The sequence below is a fragment of the Mixophyes fleayi genome, chromosome 4 (assembly GCF_038048845.1).
Source record: "Mixophyes fleayi isolate aMixFle1 chromosome 4, aMixFle1.hap1, whole genome shotgun sequence".
Lineage (NCBI taxonomy): Eukaryota > Metazoa > Chordata > Amphibia > Anura > Limnodynastidae > Mixophyes > Mixophyes fleayi.
The window spans coordinates 125,114,346-125,136,417 of NC_134405.1; the positions used below are offsets into that span (position 1 = coordinate 125,114,346).

A 22,072-nucleotide genomic window follows, 5' to 3' on the forward strand; every position below is an offset into this window, starting at 1 on the left:
AACAAGCTTCTATAAGAACGCTCTGGTTTCCAAAGCCAGAGATGAACAATTTCTAGATAGTACGGTCATAAAAAACAGTGACATCACACAGATAAACAGATACATAGGTCGATGAGTTATGACTTCCCAAGAACTCGATGTCCCATTGGCTGATTCTTCTGGTCATTGTTCTTGAGGTGGGGGTCATCTTTCCATGTGTGGCCAGGTGTACATCCTTAGGCTCCCACCCTTGGACCTGTATAAACTGGTTCTTTCATGGCATCTCTGGAGTTGCTATTCGGTATATGAAAAGTAATATTAGTTATGCCTAGCATTGGACAATGTGTGAATGTTACATATATAATACCGGAAACGTTCTCATGCAATTGCGAACAGAATGAGACCAAACTTGATGTGATTAACAAGTTGGAAACATTGATTACCTTCTTTAACACACTATATGTTATATTAACTGAAATTAATAGATTAAATTTATTTGTCAATCTTTATCCTAGGTGCTGTTTTTTAACGACAAAGAAGATCGAACTGCCTTTCTCCACAAGTTTAAAAATTTTTTAGACAATGGTATAGTCTCCTTTTCTTTCAATGAGCTGAGTGAAATGGACCTTCTGAAAGAATCATTTTCCAAGAAACAGAGACAAGAGATTCTAGAGACATTTTTCAGACATTCACTATCTCATGTAAGACAGTTATAGAAATTTGTATTATTATTATTTGTAACTAACAATATTTTCAAAAGCAGAAAAATTCAGTACTTTGAGTGATATATCAAGGTATTCACAAGATTCTACAGACATTCTTTATATTTAGCGCTCACCAGCTGCCTTTTGGGTAGTCTCTTCTTTGGGATTGGCTGGGTTTTAAAGTGTTGTACATAGCACAGAGTCTCCATCATAAAGTAGAACATCTTCTAGAAGTTATGTTTTCCAATGAGCTCTCCCTCTCACCCACTACTACAACTGTAAGGCCACATGTGGTTCAGGAGTTAGTCACCCCACTGATACTTCTAACAATCAGCTCTCACTGGCTTGCAGCTAGGGAACGTTTGGAAGTAAACGGCAGGCATTGGGTAGTTTGTCAAAGGAGCAGTAGCAGATGGTTGGTCTGCTATGGTTGCAAGACCCATGGAATCAATACAAACTCTTTCTCATTTTAAACTAACAATAATTTTTAAAAATCTTTTTCAGCATTGAAAATGTAAGGATATTTATATGTCTAAAGAAACAATTGAACATTGAGTGTTTATGGGTGCATTTTAGGAAACACAATTATCCTTTAATAAACTTGTCTGAATCTTGTCCACAGAATATAGTCTTGTAATAAAATTAAAACTACATATTCATGGAAATAAAATGTAATCAAATAGGTCCTAGACATCAACAAGGCAGATGCAGGAGCCTTACATAGGCAGAAGATCGCAGAGGTTCTAAGATGTGAGCTGTCAAGAGAAGAGTTTGCAGAATTACTGGGGCTCAATTCTAATGCCCATTTTGTGAAGTCTATGTTTTCTATGGCTGACAAGGATGGTAATGGATATCTGTGCTTTAAGGAATGTTGCTTCATATTAGCTACATTGCTAAAAGGTAATACTGATTTGAATAATGATTTACTGTACAATTCAACCTAGCCTATCTTTTCTTGAATTCTCTTAAAATGTATATTTGACAATAAAAAAGACAGTGCAACATAAATTAATAATTTAATTCAGCACAATAAGATATAATATAACTATGGAATTTAGAATCATTAAAAATGATGGCCGTCATTTAGAGTTAGGAGCAAATCCAACTAAAAGGTGCAAATTTGGCACCTTGACAAAACTTTGTTGTGATGCAGGGTGGCAAATATAATAGGCACGGGCAAATTGGAAGGGGGCGCATCCTAGCTCAACTCTAAATGAGATTGTAAGACTAAAGCTATATGCAAAAGCAGCCAGTAGTTTACTAGCATGCAAAACAAATGCTTTTGCACCCCCTGCATCACAACATGGTTTGTTCTCATGCTAATCTGCATTTTAACTGAAATTTCTTAAAACTCTCAATGAGTTTAAATATGTTATCCTTTATCAAAATAAGCAGCAGTTCTATGTATATATTGGAATTTAAGGTATATTAAAAATGAATTAGTGGTAGCTACAGTGTTTGGAATGTATTAAGGAAATGTTTGGATGTATACAGATCTATATAACTTCCACATATCAAATTAAATAGACGTTGGGGGTATAAATTTTGGCGGGACACATGGTCACAGACTGTATATCAGATGCATTTTGGGCATATATATTGATCCTTGATCCTGTTGTCCATAGGTGTCAGCTTCATTAAGTCTCTGAGAGCTCCCAGTGTCCTTTGCTTCATGTCTGTCTCACTCATGTACTTTGAATTGTTCTCACATTCAGAAATTAAATTTTGCTTTGTGGAATGAGATATTTAGAGAAGATTTAAGGGGGTGGAAAGAGAACATTAAAGTGGACATAAACAGGTGTCCACAGAATCTATTTGTTCCTGCAGATATTTACTGGTGCTAGGGAGTCATCCTATAGTTTCAGTGAAATAGTTTCATACCTTCCAGGAGGATTTGATGTGGGTACACAAATATCTATGCAATGAAAATATTCAAATACACAAAAGTTACACATATAATAAACATCCCTGATTTTCCTGCACTCTCATGATTTATTTATGACATAACGCTAGAAAAAAACAGTTTTTTTTCTTAGAAAAATCTAAAAGTTTTAAATACTGAAGTGGCTGGTGCTAAAGTTGATGGCAAAATGGACTCTTACTCTTCCAACCAAGCACATTTCCAGATAAAACTGCGATACTCCAAAAGTATCACAGACAGATTTTAAAGACACAATTTTAAAGAACAGAGGGCCTGATTCATTAAGGAAAGTTAAGCAAAAGTAAGCAAGTGTGGCAAACTCATGTTGCATTGGAGGAGGAAATAAATTTAAAATGTGATAGCAGATTTATATTTGGGGTAGGGCATGTCCTAGATTAACTTTAAATTTCAGTGTACAAATAAGCTATCAAGTATTTTTGTGCTACATGAAAAAACAGACAGTATTTTCCTTATGAGCAAAATAATAAACTAATTTGCACCCCTTGCATTGCAACATGGTTTTGTCCAGAAAACTTGAGTAAGAAAACTTACTCAATTTTTTGCTTAACTTTTCTTAATGAATCAGGCCCAGAATGTGAGTTGCATCGGTGGTAAGGTGGGTATATAAGTGCAATTGATAAATGGTAAAGTATTGCAGGGTGTTTTTTTGCACATCCATAAATAACTCTCATTAGCTTATTAAGAACACATGGAAGAAAGCAGCATTAAAATAGTATTTGTAAAGCTAGCTTTTTTTTACCGCACAGAACATTTTATTCAGTTTGTATCACCTTTCTAGTTGGTATAATTGAGGTACGTTTGACTGTGAAGGATTACCACATCTATTTCCATGCTGGGCTTTTAAACAATTTTCCATTATTAAATCAGTTGCTTTTATTCCTAAAATAAAATGAGCCTGCGTGCTACAATTGCCATTTTTTCATATACATTTATTTATTGTTATTTCTCTGTCACTCTTGCATTAGGTTCTGTGGAAGACAAATTAAAATTTATATTTTCTGTGCATGATATTAATGGAAATGGGCTTCTTCCAAAGGAAGATTTCTGCAAGATGCTTAGGTATGTATTTATGTTTTGTGTTTTTGGATTGTCTTGCTTCTATACAAATGTGTAACTGGTCATACTAAGTTAACAATAAAAGGAAATTGCCTTTAATAAACTGAAACTCAGAAAAATGACTGGAGATAGATAGATATCGTAAATCAGGCATATGAACCTGGTTTATGATAAGTCATCATCATAATAGCCAGTGCAAAATATACGTCTCCTAGCCAGCATATATGTGTGTTTTTGCATGTCTGCATGAGCCGCATTTGCACGAACACGACTTTTGTGTACTTTGCCTGTATTTACACACCCCTTCTCAGTGCCCCCTTTCCAGGCGGGCGTAAGTGCCAGATTCACTCAAGTCTGCATAGGAGTATATGCGTGCACCCAATCTCTGGCCATTTGCAGTGCGATTGTATGCAAGATGTGCTACACAAACTAAATTAAATTAAAAATAAATTTGTCAAACATTCTGAATCAACGCTGGAGTAGTGGGACCATCCATTTGTTTCCAGTTTTTGGCAATTAGACATCTAGCTGCAGTAAGGATGTGACTTGGAAGTTTCCAAATTACTCTATGAGTGTCAGGGGGAGGCAAGGAAGGAGGAAGTAGGAGAGGTGAAAAGGAATCTACAGGTGAGTAATTTTGGAGATAAAATCAGCAACACCTCGCCAGAAAGGAATAATTTTAGGACAGCTACCCCAAACGTGAGACAGGGTTCCACGTTGATCACAGTTACACCAGAGATCAGTAGCAGTTGAATAAATAGCCTTCACTCTAGAAGCAACCAAGTACCATCCAAATAAGAGTTTGTAGGAATTATCTTTAATCTGAGTGCAAGTCGAAGATTTAGCGGCAGCTTCTGTAATTTCCCTCCAGTCCTCAACATCTAGGGTCTCGGCCATGTCCTCCTCCCAGCGTCTCTCATGTGACTTTTTGTCAGGAAGGTTGTTGCTCATCAGTAGAGAATAAACAGTAGAAATGAGACCTCTGGAGGATGACCTATTTACACAAAAAGTTTCTAGGGGGATGGACAGCAAGGAGAGTGCGGGTCTGTTTTTTTCATTAAAGAGATGTCAAATTTGCAAATATTGAAAGAAAGCAGAGGACAGAAGATTAAGACAATCTCAGAGTTCAGAGGGAAGGGAAGAACTCCATTGGAACCACTTGAGGGAGAAATATAAAGTTATGCTTTGTCCAGTGAGTAAAGGTTTTGGGGTTGAGACCTGGAGGAAACAAGGAGATTCATCCTATTCTTAATTGGTTACAGTTTACCCTTCAGATAGAAAGCACATTTCCAGGTGCACTTTGCCCAGTGTAAAACAAAAACCTTCAAACAAACAAAGCTAGCATGTAATAAAGATAGACCTGAGGTCCCCTCGCTCTCTATAAATTTAAGTCATATATTAAGATAAACCAGACATTCTTTAAAATAAGAATGTAAAAGTTTAATTTAGTGAAATGGGTGTTTTTGAAGTGATAGGTTGTAGTGATGTGTGGTTGGCGAGGTATTTTGCTGTGTGTATCTACTGCACTTCGTAAATAAGGTCCTATACAAACCTAAGACACTGCATATATCCATTATAACCTGACCACTGGACATTCTATTATGCTCTATACAAGCACATATGTGTCTTTGCTGTTTGTCCAAACACTGCTTCTGAACAAACATTCTTGAATCAGAAATCATCAGCATAGTCAGTAAGCCTGAAATATGTAAAATGTGGATTATTTTATTTATTATTTAATTGTTTTCTTACTGTAGGCTTCCCATGACAACACAGACATATTTAGGTCTTCTTGTAACCTATAAATGTATTCAACTATCGTTCCAAGTAATTACTTTGTCTTTCAGGTCTTTTAGTCAAGTATCCAACTTTCTTTCAAGAGACCAAACAGAACAAGTAATTGAGAGCATGTTCAATGAGGCTGGACTTCCCTCCAAAGAAGAGATCACATGGGAGGAATTTTATTCTATATTTAGTCAACATTCATATGTTTTAAACTCATTAACACTCCAAACTCAAGGTAAGCATCTGTAAAATCTTTTCCCAAGTAAACACTAATCACTGAAACCACAACCTGAAGCAAGGGAAGTGTGCAATAGCATGTAGCTTGAGGTCTTTAGGCCCTCAGTGCACCATTTAAATACATTGAACTCTTCTTTTTCTTTTAAAACTGTTCTAACTTTTATGATAGAAAGGTGTCAGAACACATAGGGCAACGCAGCTCGCTGCATATGGGGCTGTGTAGTCATATACCGGTCAGAGTGCCCATGCTGACCCTTGTCCACCCACCGAAAGCCCCTACAATGGGCCGGAACTGGACAATGGAGCAAAAGAACAAGGTGGCCCAGTCATATGAATCATAGTTCCTTTAACATTATGTGGATGGCTGGGTATGTGTGCATTGTTTACCTGGAGAAGAAATGGCACCAGGGGCATAGGGAGAAGGCCAGTGGGCAGAGGCAGTGTGATGCACTTGGCAATGTTCTGCTGGGAAATCTTGGGTCCTGGCATTCAGGTGGATGTTACTTTGACATGAACTACTTACCTAAACATTGTTGCAGGTGAAGTGCACCCCTTTGTGGTAACAGCATTCCCTGATGGCAGTGGCCTCTTTCAGCAGGATAATGCACCCTGCCACACTGCAAAAATTATTCAGGGAAGGTTTGAGAAACATGACAAGGTGTCGACCTGTCCTCCAAATTTCTCAGATTTCAATTATCTGTGGGATGTACTGGAAAAACAAGTCTGAGCCACAGAGACCCCACCTCACATCTTACAGGACTTAAAGGATCTGCTGCTGACGTCTTGGTGCAGATACCACAGAAAACATTCAGGGGTCTTTTTGACTCCATGCCTCGACGAGTCAGAGTTGTTTTGGTTGATTGCTGTATATTCAGGATGATAAAAATAAAAGCACTGGCAAATAGAGAAGGGAGGGTGACTGGAAAAGGGGCAATGATGCATTTGCCCAAAAGTGCTAGGGCATATTTGCCAATTTCTGAGATCTCTTCTCTGGGAGGGGAGATCTCACTGCCGTGTCCTGGTGGCGTGACCTAATGCTGTGAATTATGGCATTAAGCCCTGCCCCCTCAGCCAAATATCACAATTTCAGCCTATTATATAAGGGGGTGGGATCATGATGACGCAATTCGCTGTGAATCACGTTGCTAAGCCCCACCCACTTCTCTAACTAAGTAGGCATGATGCAGGAGGTTGCCTGCTCTCCCGGGAGTACGGGAGAACTCCCAGAAATTCGAGAGTCTCTCGGACTTTCCGGGAGAGTAGGCAGTGCTAGGGCACATCCTATGACAGCTCCTGCACACTGTACTATACGCTATCATGTCAAACACCAGGCTTGCCCTGCTGTTTTGAAACTAGACTGTATATTGGGCAGAAGCTGACCATATGAGTGATCTCCACAGCCACATGATTGCATAGGTCAGGCTGCTAGCAGTGATTGCAGACCATTACCAGCCTCCCCTATGTAATGATGGCTACCCTATAATAAAGGTCAGGATAAAACAGATGATATGCGCATTGAACCAGATAGATAGATATAGTCTTATGTCCTGTCCAAGCTGCTAAATTAAACAAGGTGATCAAAAACTTGTATTAGATACACAGATAAAGGTCATCCAGCGCTAAAAGACAGTTCAGAGGATGGACATAAACTGTATATGATCAGTACTCATATAAAAGAAGATTTTACTAATGATGCTCTCATAATAAAATGCAAAAAAAGCAAAACAAAATATATATCTCTCAAAATATTAAAATGCATGCAGAGAAAAAAATATATACGATACACAAATGTGGGACATAAGAAATAAAGAACTTCCAAATCACAAAGAGTCTTATGTGATAATGTCCCGACAATTGCCCAGAGTCTGAACCAAAAGTTCCAAATATGAAGCAAAGTATATAAAGATATGAGGCGTGGCCGCTCAGAGTACTAGCGATATGGTGGAGGCAGATATGTCGTTGTCTTCTCTGTCGGGGTAGTCAGTACCGTGAAACTAATTACCACTGAAAAATTCATATTATACAATATAAAGGACTTTCTATTTTTTTCTCCTAAGTTAACATTGTACTCTACTGTGCCGTTGTGATTTTCCATGAAAGTGAACCATCCATATATATTTTACATGCAGTCAATTGCAAACTGCTTTATGTGATTATCCCTTTATTTAGTTGAACTTATTTTATGTTTTACACTTTCACAGATCTTACACCAATTTGGACTGGTTCCTTGAAAATTATCTGTATTTGTATTGGACATAACATGTATCTTCTAGATGGGGATGTAGCAAGGTGTTTGGGAATGGTGGGACTGTTTTTAGCTTTATTACTGAGATAAGATGTGTACAATTACATATGGAGGTTGAGAACAAGAATTAATAGGAGCAGACAGTCCCTTCTTAACCACTGGTGTTGGGACAATGTTTTTTTTTATAAACTATTTATGTTTTTAGCCATGATTTTTTTCTCCGATTTTGTTTAATTTTATTCTGTGTTGAATGCATTGTATTGTAATGTAATGTGAAGTTGTTGTTATACAATCTGCATTGTTTTCTATTTAAAGGATCAGCAGCTCCTGTTAGCAAAAAACAGGCAATTAACAGCAAAGTCTCATTCATAAGCAGAAGAGATCATGAGCATTCCGATAGGTAATACATCTTTATGATTTACAGCATATTTTATTTACATGCATGGCCATGGACTATAATTTTCCCTGTAGATAAACCACTTTTCCTAAAACCTTGCCACAAGGATCAATTTGCATATATCATAAGAAAAGTTATTTATTAATATGTTTCTTTATGTATGTGGCAGAAATAAAAATAATTCAACACCTTTGTCGGTCAATAAACAGTTTTTAAATGTGTACGGTCTCTTGGAAAAATAAACAGAAATAGAGGACCAATGGATTTCAGGAATGTACTCCAGTTGTAAAAAATAATGACATATAATGGGGCCTATTTATTAAAAGGTGCACAGCTGTCAGAAACTGTCTACCTTGCACAGGCTAGTTGCTGATTGATTGACATGGGTTTAGGGCACATTTGCGGGAACTCAATAACCAAGTATTGATATATATATATATCTTGCTTATAGAATTGCTGAAAATCATATGGATGGACAGGAACTTCGGCAAAGACATAATATGAGGTACCATATGCATATTTCACATACTTTTCATTTTGCATAAATCCTGTGATAACCTTAACTATCTCACTGAATATTCATCTGTTTTATCATTTCTCGATTAGGGAAAACAACAGGTTAAATCAGTCAACTGTACACACCAGGGCAAGAAGGGAAAAATATGAGTCAAACAAAATCCGCCAAAAAATACAGCAGTTTAAGCGATTAATTGAAAACTACCAACGCCATATTGTATGCATAGTAATATTCTATGGAATATCTGCTGGCTTGTTTGCTGAAAGAGGATACTGTGAGTATAACGACATGCTGTCCATTAAAATCTTAGTTTAGTTGGTCAACGTGTTTTCTGGGATCACAGGTGATGATAGGCACATTGTGTTCTTTAGTCAACTTTAGTCTTTTGTTGAGAACGAGACAGGCTGTTCTGAGCAGCTGAAGAAAAGTATTTGTGCAAATTATAGGGGAACCAAAAGCATGTTATTAAGTTGTTTCTGCTTCTGATACCCCGTTTTGACACTTTTACACTCCATCCCTATCTCATTTACTTATTTTCTGCCAAGGGTCCTTTCTTGCATGGTCCCCAGATTGGCTACTGACTTTCCACAACTTTGGGAGATTTATTGAATGGAAATATTTCAAGGCCAGTATCATTAAAATATGATCATGTGCAGTGGTGATGAACGTTCTGTGCGATGCCATGTGTACTGTGTGTGCTGCACACAAGAGACATACATGCCTCTACCCTGCAGCAACATGTTCATGGAAACCATTCTGAATGTTGGAAAGTATGCTTATATAGGTATTTGCATGAAAAATTGCATAGAAACTTGTTTTTGGGCATAAGTTGATATATGAAGCGTTAAAAACAACAAATGTTAGCTACAGGGGATTTGATCTCTCTAGCACATCATCAGTTTATTATATCCTGAGTTAATTTAACACCCCCTCATGTGACAATTTCTAAAGATGAATTTTTAAACAGTGTAATTGAATTTCATAAATAAAGTAAAACAAACCCTCAAAGACAGAAATCCACAGAGATATATTAGGTCAGGGGATTACAACTCAGATCTGTGTGAGGACCATAATGAGAGATGGCTAATGCTGAAGGGCCACATAACATGCATACATGCAATGATCAGCTGCTCTGACTTGTCATCCTATGTATGACTAGGGTGATGCGAAACATTGTCCAGCTTACCCGTATGCTCCCAGAGCCTTCAATACAACCCAATACTAAAAGCATATGCGGCATGCCATCATATGATCCGATGTGCCAAAACATACGTATTCATTCATACACAACAACTGAGCCAAAACGGAGCACAAATGCTATTTTGTGACACTATGCACCCATTTCTGCAAGAGTGCAGGATTTGCAGCATCTGAAAGTGTGCAAAATTTAGCATTTTCTGGTGGGAGGAACTAGCAGGGCCCTCTTAAGAACATCTTGGGCCCCCGGGCACAGCAGTGCACCGGGGCCCCTATATATACAAAAAAAAAAGATTATATATATGGGCCCTGCAGCCCAGGGGGGCCCATCGGAGGCAGCAAAAAAAAAAAATCCTGAAAAAAAAAAAGTCTTTTTTTTTTCAGGATTTTTTTTTTTGCTGCCTCCGACGGGCCCCCCTGGGCTGCAGGGCCCCCGGGCACCTGCCCATTGTGCCCAATGGGAAAGACGGCCCTGGGAACTGGGTGAAGTGTAGCAGTCTTTATGAGTAAAGCAAATGAATAAACCTAGATATGCAACACATGCAATAAAAGATATTTAATTTTGAGGAATAGGATTATTTAAATAAAATTTAAGGCACGAAGAAGAAGCATTTAGGCCATTCTGCACGTTATTTATAAATTCATGGTATGAATAGATCTGGGACAATGGTGGTTGATACATTTAGCTGTATAAGGTGGTTGCTGTAGGGCTGCGGATGCTTAAGGCCAAATTGCATCAGTGAAACGTGGCGTAATGAGGCAAATATTTTGTGAAACAGTTTTGAAAATGATGTCATCTCTAATCTCAATTAATATAAATACATTTAAGCACCATATAAACAAATAAAGACAGTCCTGATGTCCCATCATTCTCTTGATTAATTTAATAATTGAGACTAAATTTAGAAGTAATTTAGGAGAACAATGGAAAGTTAAAGTTAATGAAGAGGTGAAGAAAAATGAAGTTACATATTTACGCTTTTCATTATACGTATATCCAGCCAAAGAAAGTCCCAAAATCCAGAATGCACGCAGTCAGAGTGTGGCATTTGAGCAAATATAAACGTATTTCACACTCGTAAATTTTTAAAATGTTTGAAATTGTATTTATGTTTGGTATACAGCATTTTTTGTTTGCTGTGATCAATTTACAATGAAGAGAGGTCCACTGCTTGTATTTTTCAATAGATTTCAGACAGTCTGGTGTTCATAAAATAATAAAAGGGTCTCTCAAATTCACAACTTTAGTTCAAATATCTTCAGCTCTGATAAATGTCTGAAACAATTACATAAACTCTGAATGTTACCTGTAGCTCTTTAATATAAGGCAATTTGCATCTTAGGTTTACAGACAGACGCCCATAAAACATTACTAAAACATATGGTTAAATACATTATAGTGGCTTCAGCAATGATCGTGATAAAGTTGACATATCTTCTGTTACATGTCTAAATGTTTCTGTATTCCACAGATTATGGTTTTGCTTCACCAGGATCTGGAATTGCTGACACAACATATGTGGGACTTATTATTTCTCGGGGTTCAGCTGCCAGCATTTCATTCATGTTCTCTTATCTTCTTCTGACAATGTGCCGGAACCTTATAACCTTCCTCCGAGAAACCTTCTTGAACCGATACATTCCATTTGATGCAGCAGTAGATTTCCACCGTTGGATTGCCATAAGTGCACTTGTCCTTAGTAGTAAGAGTCATATTTAACATAAGATACCTTGTAAGGTGGCATTTAGGAATTGTTAAGTTATAATTGTTTCACATTTGCTTTATGGTTTTATGCCTCATTTGAGGATAAGCCACATAATACAACCAACACTGTTGTTGTGCAAATCATTGGATCTGTTTTCTTTTTCCCTTTTAGTTTTCCACACGCTTGGCCATTTAGTCAACGTGTACATCTTTACAATCACTCCGCTTAGTGTCCTCTCCTGCCTCTTCCCTACAGTGTTTGCAGATAACGGGTATGTAGAACCATAGTGTCTGGGTCAAAAAGATAAAATATTTATTTTTATAATGGTTAAGGATATTGCTACCAGATTAATGCTCATGAGTTATGGATTCTGAAGCTGAGACATTTACTTGGATTAAAAAGCAGGCGATTCAAGATCCTGCTAAATTGCTGGTAAATCTGGTGCCCTTTACAAAATGCCATTGGTTTTACTGGAGGTGTTAGAAAGCGTAGAATCTGAGAAAAGAACTACATTTCCAATAGTAACGAATAAGCAGATCTTAAGAACAGTGTTGGCTAATACGCGTTTTAATGAATTAACCTTCCTGAGAATAAATGATTTTGATCTTACAGAGTGTTTATAAACCAAGATGACTGAGCCTCATTACAGACGCAAGAATAACATCTTTTTAGTGGACAACTTGTTCATATTTGATTAGTGGTAACATGTTATTTTGTTTACCTTTAATGTAGCAGATCATAAACTACAGCACATGTGATTTACAAATGATATAGTTATATGATAAAGATTGTTGGTTTAACATGGAATGTTTGTTTCCATGGACAAAAGTCAGTGAAGCCTAATAGTAGTGTTTTATTAAGACCTAGGGTGAGATTCAATTCGGTGTAGGTGTCTTCGGAACATCTGTGGAGACACCTCGAGCTGATGTTATGGCTGGAATCTCTGCTCATTCTTCCACGAGATGCAAGGAAAAATGAGCTGAGAGTCCTACTGTAGTACAGCCAGACGTCTCGGTGATATCTGCACACCTATTGCCAGCAATTAAATCTCCCCCTCTAATGTTCTACTACGTTATTAGCTTCTATCTAGATTGTGAGGACATTCATTTTTGTAACTACACATTAAAAAGAATCAGTATGTAAGATATACTATGAAACGTTTGCTTGCTCTCTGCTTTCTACAGATTAGTGTTGACATACAAAGATTATATATTATTTGAAAACAAAATAAGAAATTGTTACTACTGTATTTCTGCTGACCTAAGTTTATTTCATTTCCATAGATCTGACTACCCACAGAAATACTATTGGTGGTTTTTTGAGACCGTGCCAGGTAAGCAATCCTCTGCAGATAGCTGTAATCTACATTCAGATCTATACCAAGACGATATTAAGTTAACCTTTACTGCTCCGGGCAAGGATTGCCGGGTTAACTGAGTAACGCTGAGCTGTCCTGGTGATACTGGCTGCAGAAGCAAGGGTTAAGTAACTTACCTCTTTAATGGGCCAGTCTCTGTGGATTGGCACATGTGTGAGCCAGCTAAATATGCCTCATAGATACTGAATATACTAATGTACATTATAGCTAGCAAACTGATGTGTCTTCTTAAATCCTGCCCTGAAAAAGGTTAGCACTCAGAAAGCCTCACACAGAGAAACCAGCATAAGGGTTACTAATAGTAGTACAACATTCAGCTCCTAATCAACTAAAGAAGTCAGAGGCTACATCATCATGTAAAGATGTTTGGGATTAAAATCTGCACAATATCAATTTAAGTTGAATCTAGTGGTCTTAAATTTGAAAAACAGTAGAGGAAATATATCCCAACCTCAGTTATAATGAGTTAATATTGGAATATCCCAGAAACGTTGGCACAAGACTGTTCTATTAAACTGGCTTATTATTACTACAATTTAATAACCATTCTGCTTGTTCATGCAGGTCTGACTGGAGTTCTTCTATTAGCAGTCATGGCTCTTATATATGTTTTTTCCACCTATCATTTTCGACGTGTTAGTTTTCGTGGGTTCTGGGTCATGCATCATCTATATGTCCTTTTCTATGTTTTGGTAAGTAATGAATTGTAAAATAGCGTATTAGGGGACTCTCTGTCATCTATCTATCTATCTATCTATCTATCTATCTATCTATCTATCCTTTGTCTCTCTAAGTGCCATCTATAGCTTCCATTCATTTTTTATTCCTCCGCTCTTTCACCTGCCACAGATTTCAGATTGTCAGTCTCTGATCCTCTTTCTTTCTTTTCAATTGCTGTATTTCTAAAATTGAGTCAGAAAGACCTTTACCAGGTACACCATATTTAAAGGCATAGCATCATTTCATGGAAACCTGTCACATTGAATCACTATTATTCATAATAACCAAATCCAAGTTGCCTTCAAAAGATGCTTCAGTAGAGCATGCATGACGTAAAGATAATACAAGGAGGAAAACTGACTGCAGCACTGAGAGGGGGCTCCGGTGCTTGTTGTTGTTAAAGTAATTAATGTGGCCCCAAGATATGGCAATTATAAGGCATCCATATTGGTCCGCTCTTTATCATAATAGCCAAAGCAAAAGCTACTCCGTTTGGGGCTGGTTACTTTTAGCAATCGATGTCCAAAAAAGTTGTTATCCCCTCCTCCACCTCTTTAAAGGCAGCATACTTCAGTCCTGAACACGTAGGGGAAATGCATAGCCACTCTGGAGATGATATCAACTAGCATAATGATTTGAAAGCCACAGATGTGCACAAGAGCTGTACTGACTGCCAAGGTTAAGTGGAGACCTGGAATTTGGGGTGTCCTGTAATCAAACTAAAAAGACCCCAAGCTGATCAGAGCAAGGTATATTGTTATTACTAGACAGGGCCAGGAAAGATTAAGACAAACCTAACACTGAAAAGCATTAAGTGCTGTTACTTGCCACACTGGTACTGGTGGTAATTGGCAAAGAAATAGTAAAAGGGTGCGTGGTCCACACAATCACATGTCCATTACACACTTTCCAATAGCACCATGACTTTGGGGCAACTCACAACATGGGATTCCCAAAATCTCAAGTTCCAGCCTATTCATGGCTGTACTCAATGTGTCAGAGGAGGCAAACAAAAGTGTGTGTATATATATATATATATATATATATATTTAACTGCAGCTGTTACAAGATAGGCATAGGCAAACCTGGAAACCCCCCTCTAAGCATGGGGCACTGTATAATTGAGGTGGCTGGACCCTGCCCCCGCTTCACATGGCTCTGCTTGAAAAGGGAGAGCTGTGTGCACTTAACAGTAGTGCATGTAGCATTGCCCATGTATATTATGGGGATAAGAAGAGTTGGAGAGCAGCCAAGCAGTGTCTACTATTATAGCCACGCCCCCATGCATGCTGGTCACACCCACTGGCGGCGTGGTGTGGAAACCCCCCTCTACAAATCCTGCGTTTGCCCCTGATAGGGTAACATGACTCAGTTGGGTACACTTTATGAAATGTTTGATGTTGTATTTTTTAATGGTTCTTCTTATTTTTTTTATATTTGTGTGTTTTAGACTATCATTCATGGCAGCTTTGCTCTCATCCAGCAACCACGGTTTCACATCTTTTTTATTGCCCCAGCTACCATCTTTGTAATTGATAAATTGATTAGTTTGAGCAGGAAGAAAACAGAGATTGATGTTCTAGATATGCAGCAACTTCCTTCAGGTATGACTTTTACTTTATAATTTACTAATGCATTTTAAATTGATTGCACAATGTAAAACTTATGGCTGTGAAAGGAAATTATGCCTCTGTTGGAGTTGACATTATGGGAGTGTTAAACTATTAATAACACCTAGATATGAATGAAGTTTTAAAAAATAGTTCAGCAAAATATTCAACTCATTCCACACTTGGCAGCAAAATTGTGCATTTCTCAGCAGTAGAATTTAGCCTTAGTTGTTACCTCCAACCACACCACACAGTAGAATTAATTGACCATCGACCACTGCAGCTCTATTATTCATAGACTATAAATTCTGGAAAAGTTAATATACAAATCTAGTGCAAGAGCGCAGCTCGAAGATTGTATGGCCAGACCTTAACACCTCTTGCACAATATAAATAAATAAATTCTATTCACAATACATTTTACCACAATTCTGCTTATTGCTGTTAACACAGAAATATTAAATATTATCATCTATTGAAAATAAAAATCTTTCTGCTGTACAGTCACATATTATATGACATTTTGAATCTGTCTATTAGGTTACACCTAAGTTTGTAAGTGTAACCCCCTGTCACTGTGTCAAAGAATTATATTAATGGTACAAAATGATACCTACACTTAATATATAGTGCATTGCATTGTAATATCCTGCTACATTGCTCAAACAAAATTTTCCACTAACAGGTCATCAAATTATATCCAGATTTCCCAATATTGGATCTTCATGAATAGCAATAGGGAAATACTTTCATACTAATATGTAGATAGACTTAGTTTTTAACAGAAAAAACTTCTAAAAATCTGGGAAAAAAGTGCTGTAACAAATCAGATTAATTGTCTAAACTGCACAAGTAAAATGTCAGTTACAATCTGATTGAATGATTTGGGTTAAATCCCCTTTTCCTGTGCACCCATTTCCATAAATGGCCCTCATGGTGCCTTTTGTTGTAACTTTTCTTCCAGGTGTACTACATTTAAAGTTCCAGCGTCCTACTGAATTTGACTACAAGTCTGGTCAGTGGGTTAGGATTGCCTCCTTATCTCTTGGTACAGATGAATACCATCCTTTCACACTGACCTCTGCACCCCATGAGGACACATTAAGTTTACATATAAGAGCCGTGGGACCATGGACAACCCGCCTAAGGGAGCTTTACTCATCTCATAACATGGCAGAGATTAAGTACCCAAAGGTATACACAAAATGTTCATGTATTATATTCCTTGAATAGTATTCGGCCCAAATGTTCAAATTCAATAATATACTGAAATATCTAACTATATTTTACATTAAAAATATATTCATATAGGAAATAATTAATCAAGTATATAGAAAAAATACCTCTCTTGAAAGACCCTGTTATTTTTTTGGTATACTTATGTGTCATAAGTAATTGACATCTAATTAATGTTCTAAGTTTATACTAGTAGTATTGCATAATATATGGAACAATATTCCCTACTTTAAGTTATAAGGATATTATAAGTTACTGATCATATTGAGATTGAATACGGGTCACGGGTCTTCGAGGTACTTCTAATATCAGTAATATTTTATAGTAGACGAGTGTTACTCCTTATAATACACAAGGTTTCCTAATGAACACTGTTTTCTAAACTATTTTACAGCTATTCCTAGATGGGCCATTTGGAGAAGGGCATCAAGAGTGGAATAAGTTTGAAGTGTCAGTCTTAGTTGGTGGAGGAATCGGTGTTACGCCTTTTGCTTCAATACTCAAAGACTTGGTCTTTAAATCATCAGTTAACGCAAAGATCCACTGCAAGAAAGTATGAGCATATCATTGTTCTTAACAGAATGTTTAAGGCCGAGCTTTAAAAAAAAAAAAATCAAAATAAAATGATTCCACTGATATTCGTGAAACATTAAAATACGTTCCTACTGAGTTATTTGCAAAATACAAAATTTGTCAACAATAAGAATTAATCTATAGTTTGTAAATCAACATGTTTCTCAACAATCCAAAAATTACAGGATTCCTCCCTCAGGGAATTTACAGCTCTAATTTACAGTAATAAGTCTAACTAGTAATAAATTAGTTGACTATATTCTATGCATAAAAAAGCTGTAAAAAAAATGTTCTCTCCCCATTCAGGTTTATTTTATATGGGTGACGCGCACTCAGAAGCAGTTTGAATGGCTGATGGATATAATTCGTGAGGTAGAGGAGAACGATAAGCATGAGCTCCTGTCAGTCCACATATACATCACACAGCTGACTGAAAAGTTTGACTTCCGCACAGCCATGCTGGTAATCACACACTTCTCCCTCTCTTTTTTTCTCTTCCTCACTAGATAATACAATATATGACATAATAATGTCAAAGAGATAACATAATACCGAATACTATTATTATTATTAAAATTACATAACAGAGCAGCAAGTTTAAATAGGCAGTAGTTTACTGAGGAGTACGGAGATGGGAAATGCCTTCATGTGAAGAGTTTATACTTAAAATGAGTGGTGTCAAAATATGGAGATACAAGCCCCCGTTCTTAGAACATTGGTAGCTGCTGGTCCCATATTGGGCTTCCTTGGGCCGAGTCAGTGGGCCAGCTGCATGTTTGTTTATTCTTTAAGATGTTCCTAATGAGCTGCCAGGCCGAGTCGTCCCCCACAGGCTATAATTGGTCAGCGAGTCCCTGTTGGTATTATCTATTGTTGTCAAGGAAACATCTCCGCAATTATGCTGAAACTTTTATTATCAACACATTGCCCTATATTATTAATCCAAATTGCACAGTTTCAGCATGGGTTGGGACACTTATTGTCTTCTCACCTCTATTAGTGGTTCTGATCCTGTTAGTAATGCCCACGTTCATGGGGACAGGTTTCAGCTTGCGCTGAATATGCCTCTTGCAACCCATTGACCAATAAGGCTATTATTAGCTGTTTTGAGATTGATATTGTTATTTGTTTACTGTATTGTCCTATAATACTATGTACTTTTTTTGTTGTTTGCCCTCTGTACAGCGTTGCGGACCATTTGTGACACCCTATAAATAAAATATAACAATAACACTTGTTGTAACTCTTTAAGGGCTATTGTTTTGTTTTCTCAAAAATTTCAATAAGTAAACATTTATGTGGCCTTATCACTATAACAGATCTAACGTTAATATGTTATAGTATATTTGTGAGCGACACTTCCAGAAGGTTCAGAACAAGAGTATATTGACTGGCCTGAGTTCTATCACACATTTTGGGAGACCACCGTTTCTGGGTTTTCTGAATTCCTTACAAGAAGTCCATCCTAAGGTATGTATAGAATATTGTCTGATGTTTCCTAATAATATGCCTCAATGTCAATATAACAAATTTTGAGTGATAGATTTAGTAAGTTTGACATTCCAATGTTGATACAAAAATCATTACAATTTTATACTACATAAAACAGAATAATGCACAGATATTACAAATATCAATGCATGGATGTAACATGTCCCATTCTTGTCCAGAAGGGCCCTTAGTTTAACTTATATATCACCATTGAAAATGGGTCCCAACTTAAACCACATGCAGGACCACTCATTAACATCCTTTAACTGAAATTTATATACACAGTAAAGGCCTCATTTAGAGTTCTGAGCAAATTAAATTTGAGCGCTCTTCCCTGGCAGTGCAAGATGGTTTTGCTAATGTGCAAAATCGCACCTTCCAGGTTGATTTACTCCTCTCTTTAAATAACTGAACAGTTCAAAAGGATCAGGATATACTTTGCAAAAATCTTAAAATGTTTCAATTAGTTCCATACTATGGGGGGATTTCAATTGGCTGCGTTACTGTCAAAAATAACATGGCCTGCGCACTGTTACCGGTAATACGGTAATAGTGCGGATAATTACCATTAGTTCGGTAATATCAACGCCGGCTTTTTGCTAGAGGCTCCTTGTGACACGAACAGTATTAAAATGACCATATTAACAGTAATATGCGATGCATTGTATGGGGGGGAAGTGAATTCCCCCCCATGTGCTGTCCTTTTAAAAGTAAATCCTTTGTTGTAAACTATCATCTATTCATTTAGTAGAATCACAAAGTTCCTGGGAGATACTCAACCTCCCCAGTGCTGCAACCAACACTTCAATCTGCAAGTAAGCTGCAAGCATTGAAAGGTTGTCAGCAAAGCTGATTGAATGGTTGCTGTGCTATGTGCAGCTTGTTCCGTACGCAACTGAATGGTGGCATCTTACCTTCAAACTTGTAACAGCTAGTGGCAGATGTGACAGGTGGCAGTTGTAGTGAGGATAACAAATTACTGAATCTCAGGGATCCTGGAGATGGGACATAAGTGGCTCCAATAGTTGGGGAGGGGTGTTATAATATTATTTTAAATAGAGTCCTTGTTTGAAACCCTGTGAATGTAACTTAATTTTTGTTCTGCATATTTTAAAAGGTAAAGAAAATTGGCGTGTTTAGCTGTGGCCCCCCAGGAATGACCAAAAATGTGGAGAGCGCTTGCCGGAAGCTTAATAAAAGAGACGAGTCGTACTTTGTGCATCACTATGAGAATTTTTAGTTTATAATTTTCTGTACTTCTAAATTATTAATTACATAAAAGCATGCTGACAGTGTCTTAGGAAAAACACCATAACCTCTACTGAATTACAAGTATTTGGCTATCCACACATATATTTATATTGTAAATTTTAGGCCCATCTACAGTAGAATACTATAGGGAATATTATATATATATATATATATATATATATATATATATATATATATATATATACATTTATAAAATTACATACTAAACAACTATGCTAAACAAAAATTATAATTCTGCAATTTAAAAGTCACCCTATATTATGTGGAAAAGATAAAGAAACATGGTGTATGTGCAATAGCAATCATAGTCTTTTTATATATAAAACATCTGTAATTAGTATTTTCTTTTCTTTTTCTTTTTTCAAAAATGTTTATGTTTGTACTAAGATATACAAATAAAGAAGTAACTTCCATATGCACATCTGGTTTCTCATCCTTATATGATCTGAAGATGTCATAGATATGAAAATTTTGTAGGAAATCAAATAAGAAAAAGTGAAAGCACTAAATTATTTTAAGAAATACAAATAAAAAACAATAAAGATCTGAAGATTTATTCAAATCTAATATACGTATGGATAAAACAACATTTCAACCTATCACACTGCAGAAGTGTCACTACATAAACCATATAGCTATAGGTAATCAAATATTCCTGATGCAATTTGCAAAACACAAACACCATAGAAAAAGATAGATTTCAATAAAGGTTTCAATGTAGAACAATGTGTCCCTCAAAGTTCTGATATTAGAATCCTGTTAGGATCTAACTCCCACAGAGTTGCAACAAAAGCTCAATTACAAGTTAATATCCACAAACAAGTCCATGTGGTCATGGAACTAAAACCCCCTGCAGTCATTCAATGAACCATAATAGATTATAGTCAAAACAATTTGAACCACTAGGCTTAGCAAAGAATATGCTTACAAGATATAGTAGTGCCTATCTTCCAGTTGAAAATTTGTGCCTCATTTGGACAATACTATCTCAGTCAGAATTTGTACTCCAGAGATGGTTCCTGTGGCTGGATCACTTATAAATAACTTATTGTAATAATATATTTAAATTATTAGCACAGTGTGCCAAATTATATCATTGCAAACATACTGATTTTTTACACTGTGTATCAGAAATGTATTGACTTTATTATATTGCACTGTGTTTCTGTATAGCAAATGCATTCAATTCTGAGGTAGTGATTTGTAACTTTGGAGACAGTATGTCATAATTTGGTTTTGTAACTTTGCTAGAGGACGTCTGTTTTGCTGATAGCAGGAAATGCTAAGTAAGTATTTTCCTGTGAAGTGACAAACACCTGCTTTGGCCTGAAGGCCGGGCAGGGGGTCGTTAGACTCGTTTGTGTGCATGTCTTGTTAGACAGGCAGGAAACCTAACAAGACAGAAAATCTGAGGAAATCAGGTTGATGTGGAAGTTAAATTGTGCTAGATGCAAGATTAAATTATATCCTGATGTTAAATTATCTGATCAGACGTTCCGGTGCCAGCTAGGAAGGGGCTGGGTTAACCCCTGCCCACATGTGTGTCAAAAACTGTATAAAAAGGCTCCTGTTTGACCATGTAATGTATTATTGTTCCATCTGACCTTCTGATCACTGGTACTATAAACCAGAGTGAACTGTCCTTATTAGAACACTTGAGCTAATAAACATCATTTGCTTCAAGATCCTGCTTGACAACTTCTTCCCTGCTGTAATTCCTGTGACCTGCAGGTTAGACCCAAATCTAATCCATTTTTCAGCTGTTCTGAGGTTTGGACCCAGCATCTAGTACCCATGCCCTGCCTGCTACCCAGGAGCTCTGGCCAGTGTGATAGGCCAGGGGGGACCATCCACAGCAACTCTGATCTACAGGAAGAGGTCAGGGGTACCAGCCCAGGTGCCCAGTGAAGGGGTACACTAGCAGTGACAGTTAATCCAGAAGGGCACAGTTCTGGATGCTGCTAAGGAGTCCAGTGGTGGCAGCAGCTTAAGCCCCTCCTACTGTGATTAGAGGGCACATTTAGGAT

At 37.1% G+C, this 22,072-nt stretch overlaps 1 protein-coding gene across 1 annotated transcript in view; it reads left to right on the plus strand.

Moving 5' to 3' along the window:
• LOC142151975 (dual oxidase 1-like) overlaps positions 1-20,368 on the plus strand; it is a 48,345-nt gene extending 27,977 nt beyond the window's left edge. Inside the window, exons 18-34 of the mRNA XM_075208131.1 lie at positions 495-680; positions 1,367-1,583; positions 3,591-3,684; positions 5,529-5,701; positions 8,264-8,348; positions 8,797-8,850; positions 8,952-9,136; positions 11,532-11,762; positions 11,937-12,036; positions 13,049-13,098; positions 13,708-13,835; positions 15,314-15,467; positions 16,438-16,667; positions 17,104-17,262; positions 17,589-17,744; positions 18,624-18,752; positions 19,891-20,368. Of these exons, the coding sequence (XP_075064232.1) occupies positions 495-680; positions 1,367-1,583; positions 3,591-3,684; positions 5,529-5,701; positions 8,264-8,348; positions 8,797-8,850; positions 8,952-9,136; positions 11,532-11,762; positions 11,937-12,036; positions 13,049-13,098; positions 13,708-13,835; positions 15,314-15,467; positions 16,438-16,667; positions 17,104-17,262; positions 17,589-17,744; positions 18,624-18,752; positions 19,891-20,013 (2,454 nt within the window). The 3' untranslated portion in view covers positions 20,014-20,368. The remainder of the gene's footprint in view (positions 1-494; positions 681-1,366; positions 1,584-3,590; positions 3,685-5,528; positions 5,702-8,263; positions 8,349-8,796; positions 8,851-8,951; positions 9,137-11,531; positions 11,763-11,936; positions 12,037-13,048; positions 13,099-13,707; positions 13,836-15,313; positions 15,468-16,437; positions 16,668-17,103; positions 17,263-17,588; positions 17,745-18,623; positions 18,753-19,890) is intronic.
• Positions 20,369-22,072: the final 1,704 nt, after the last annotated feature.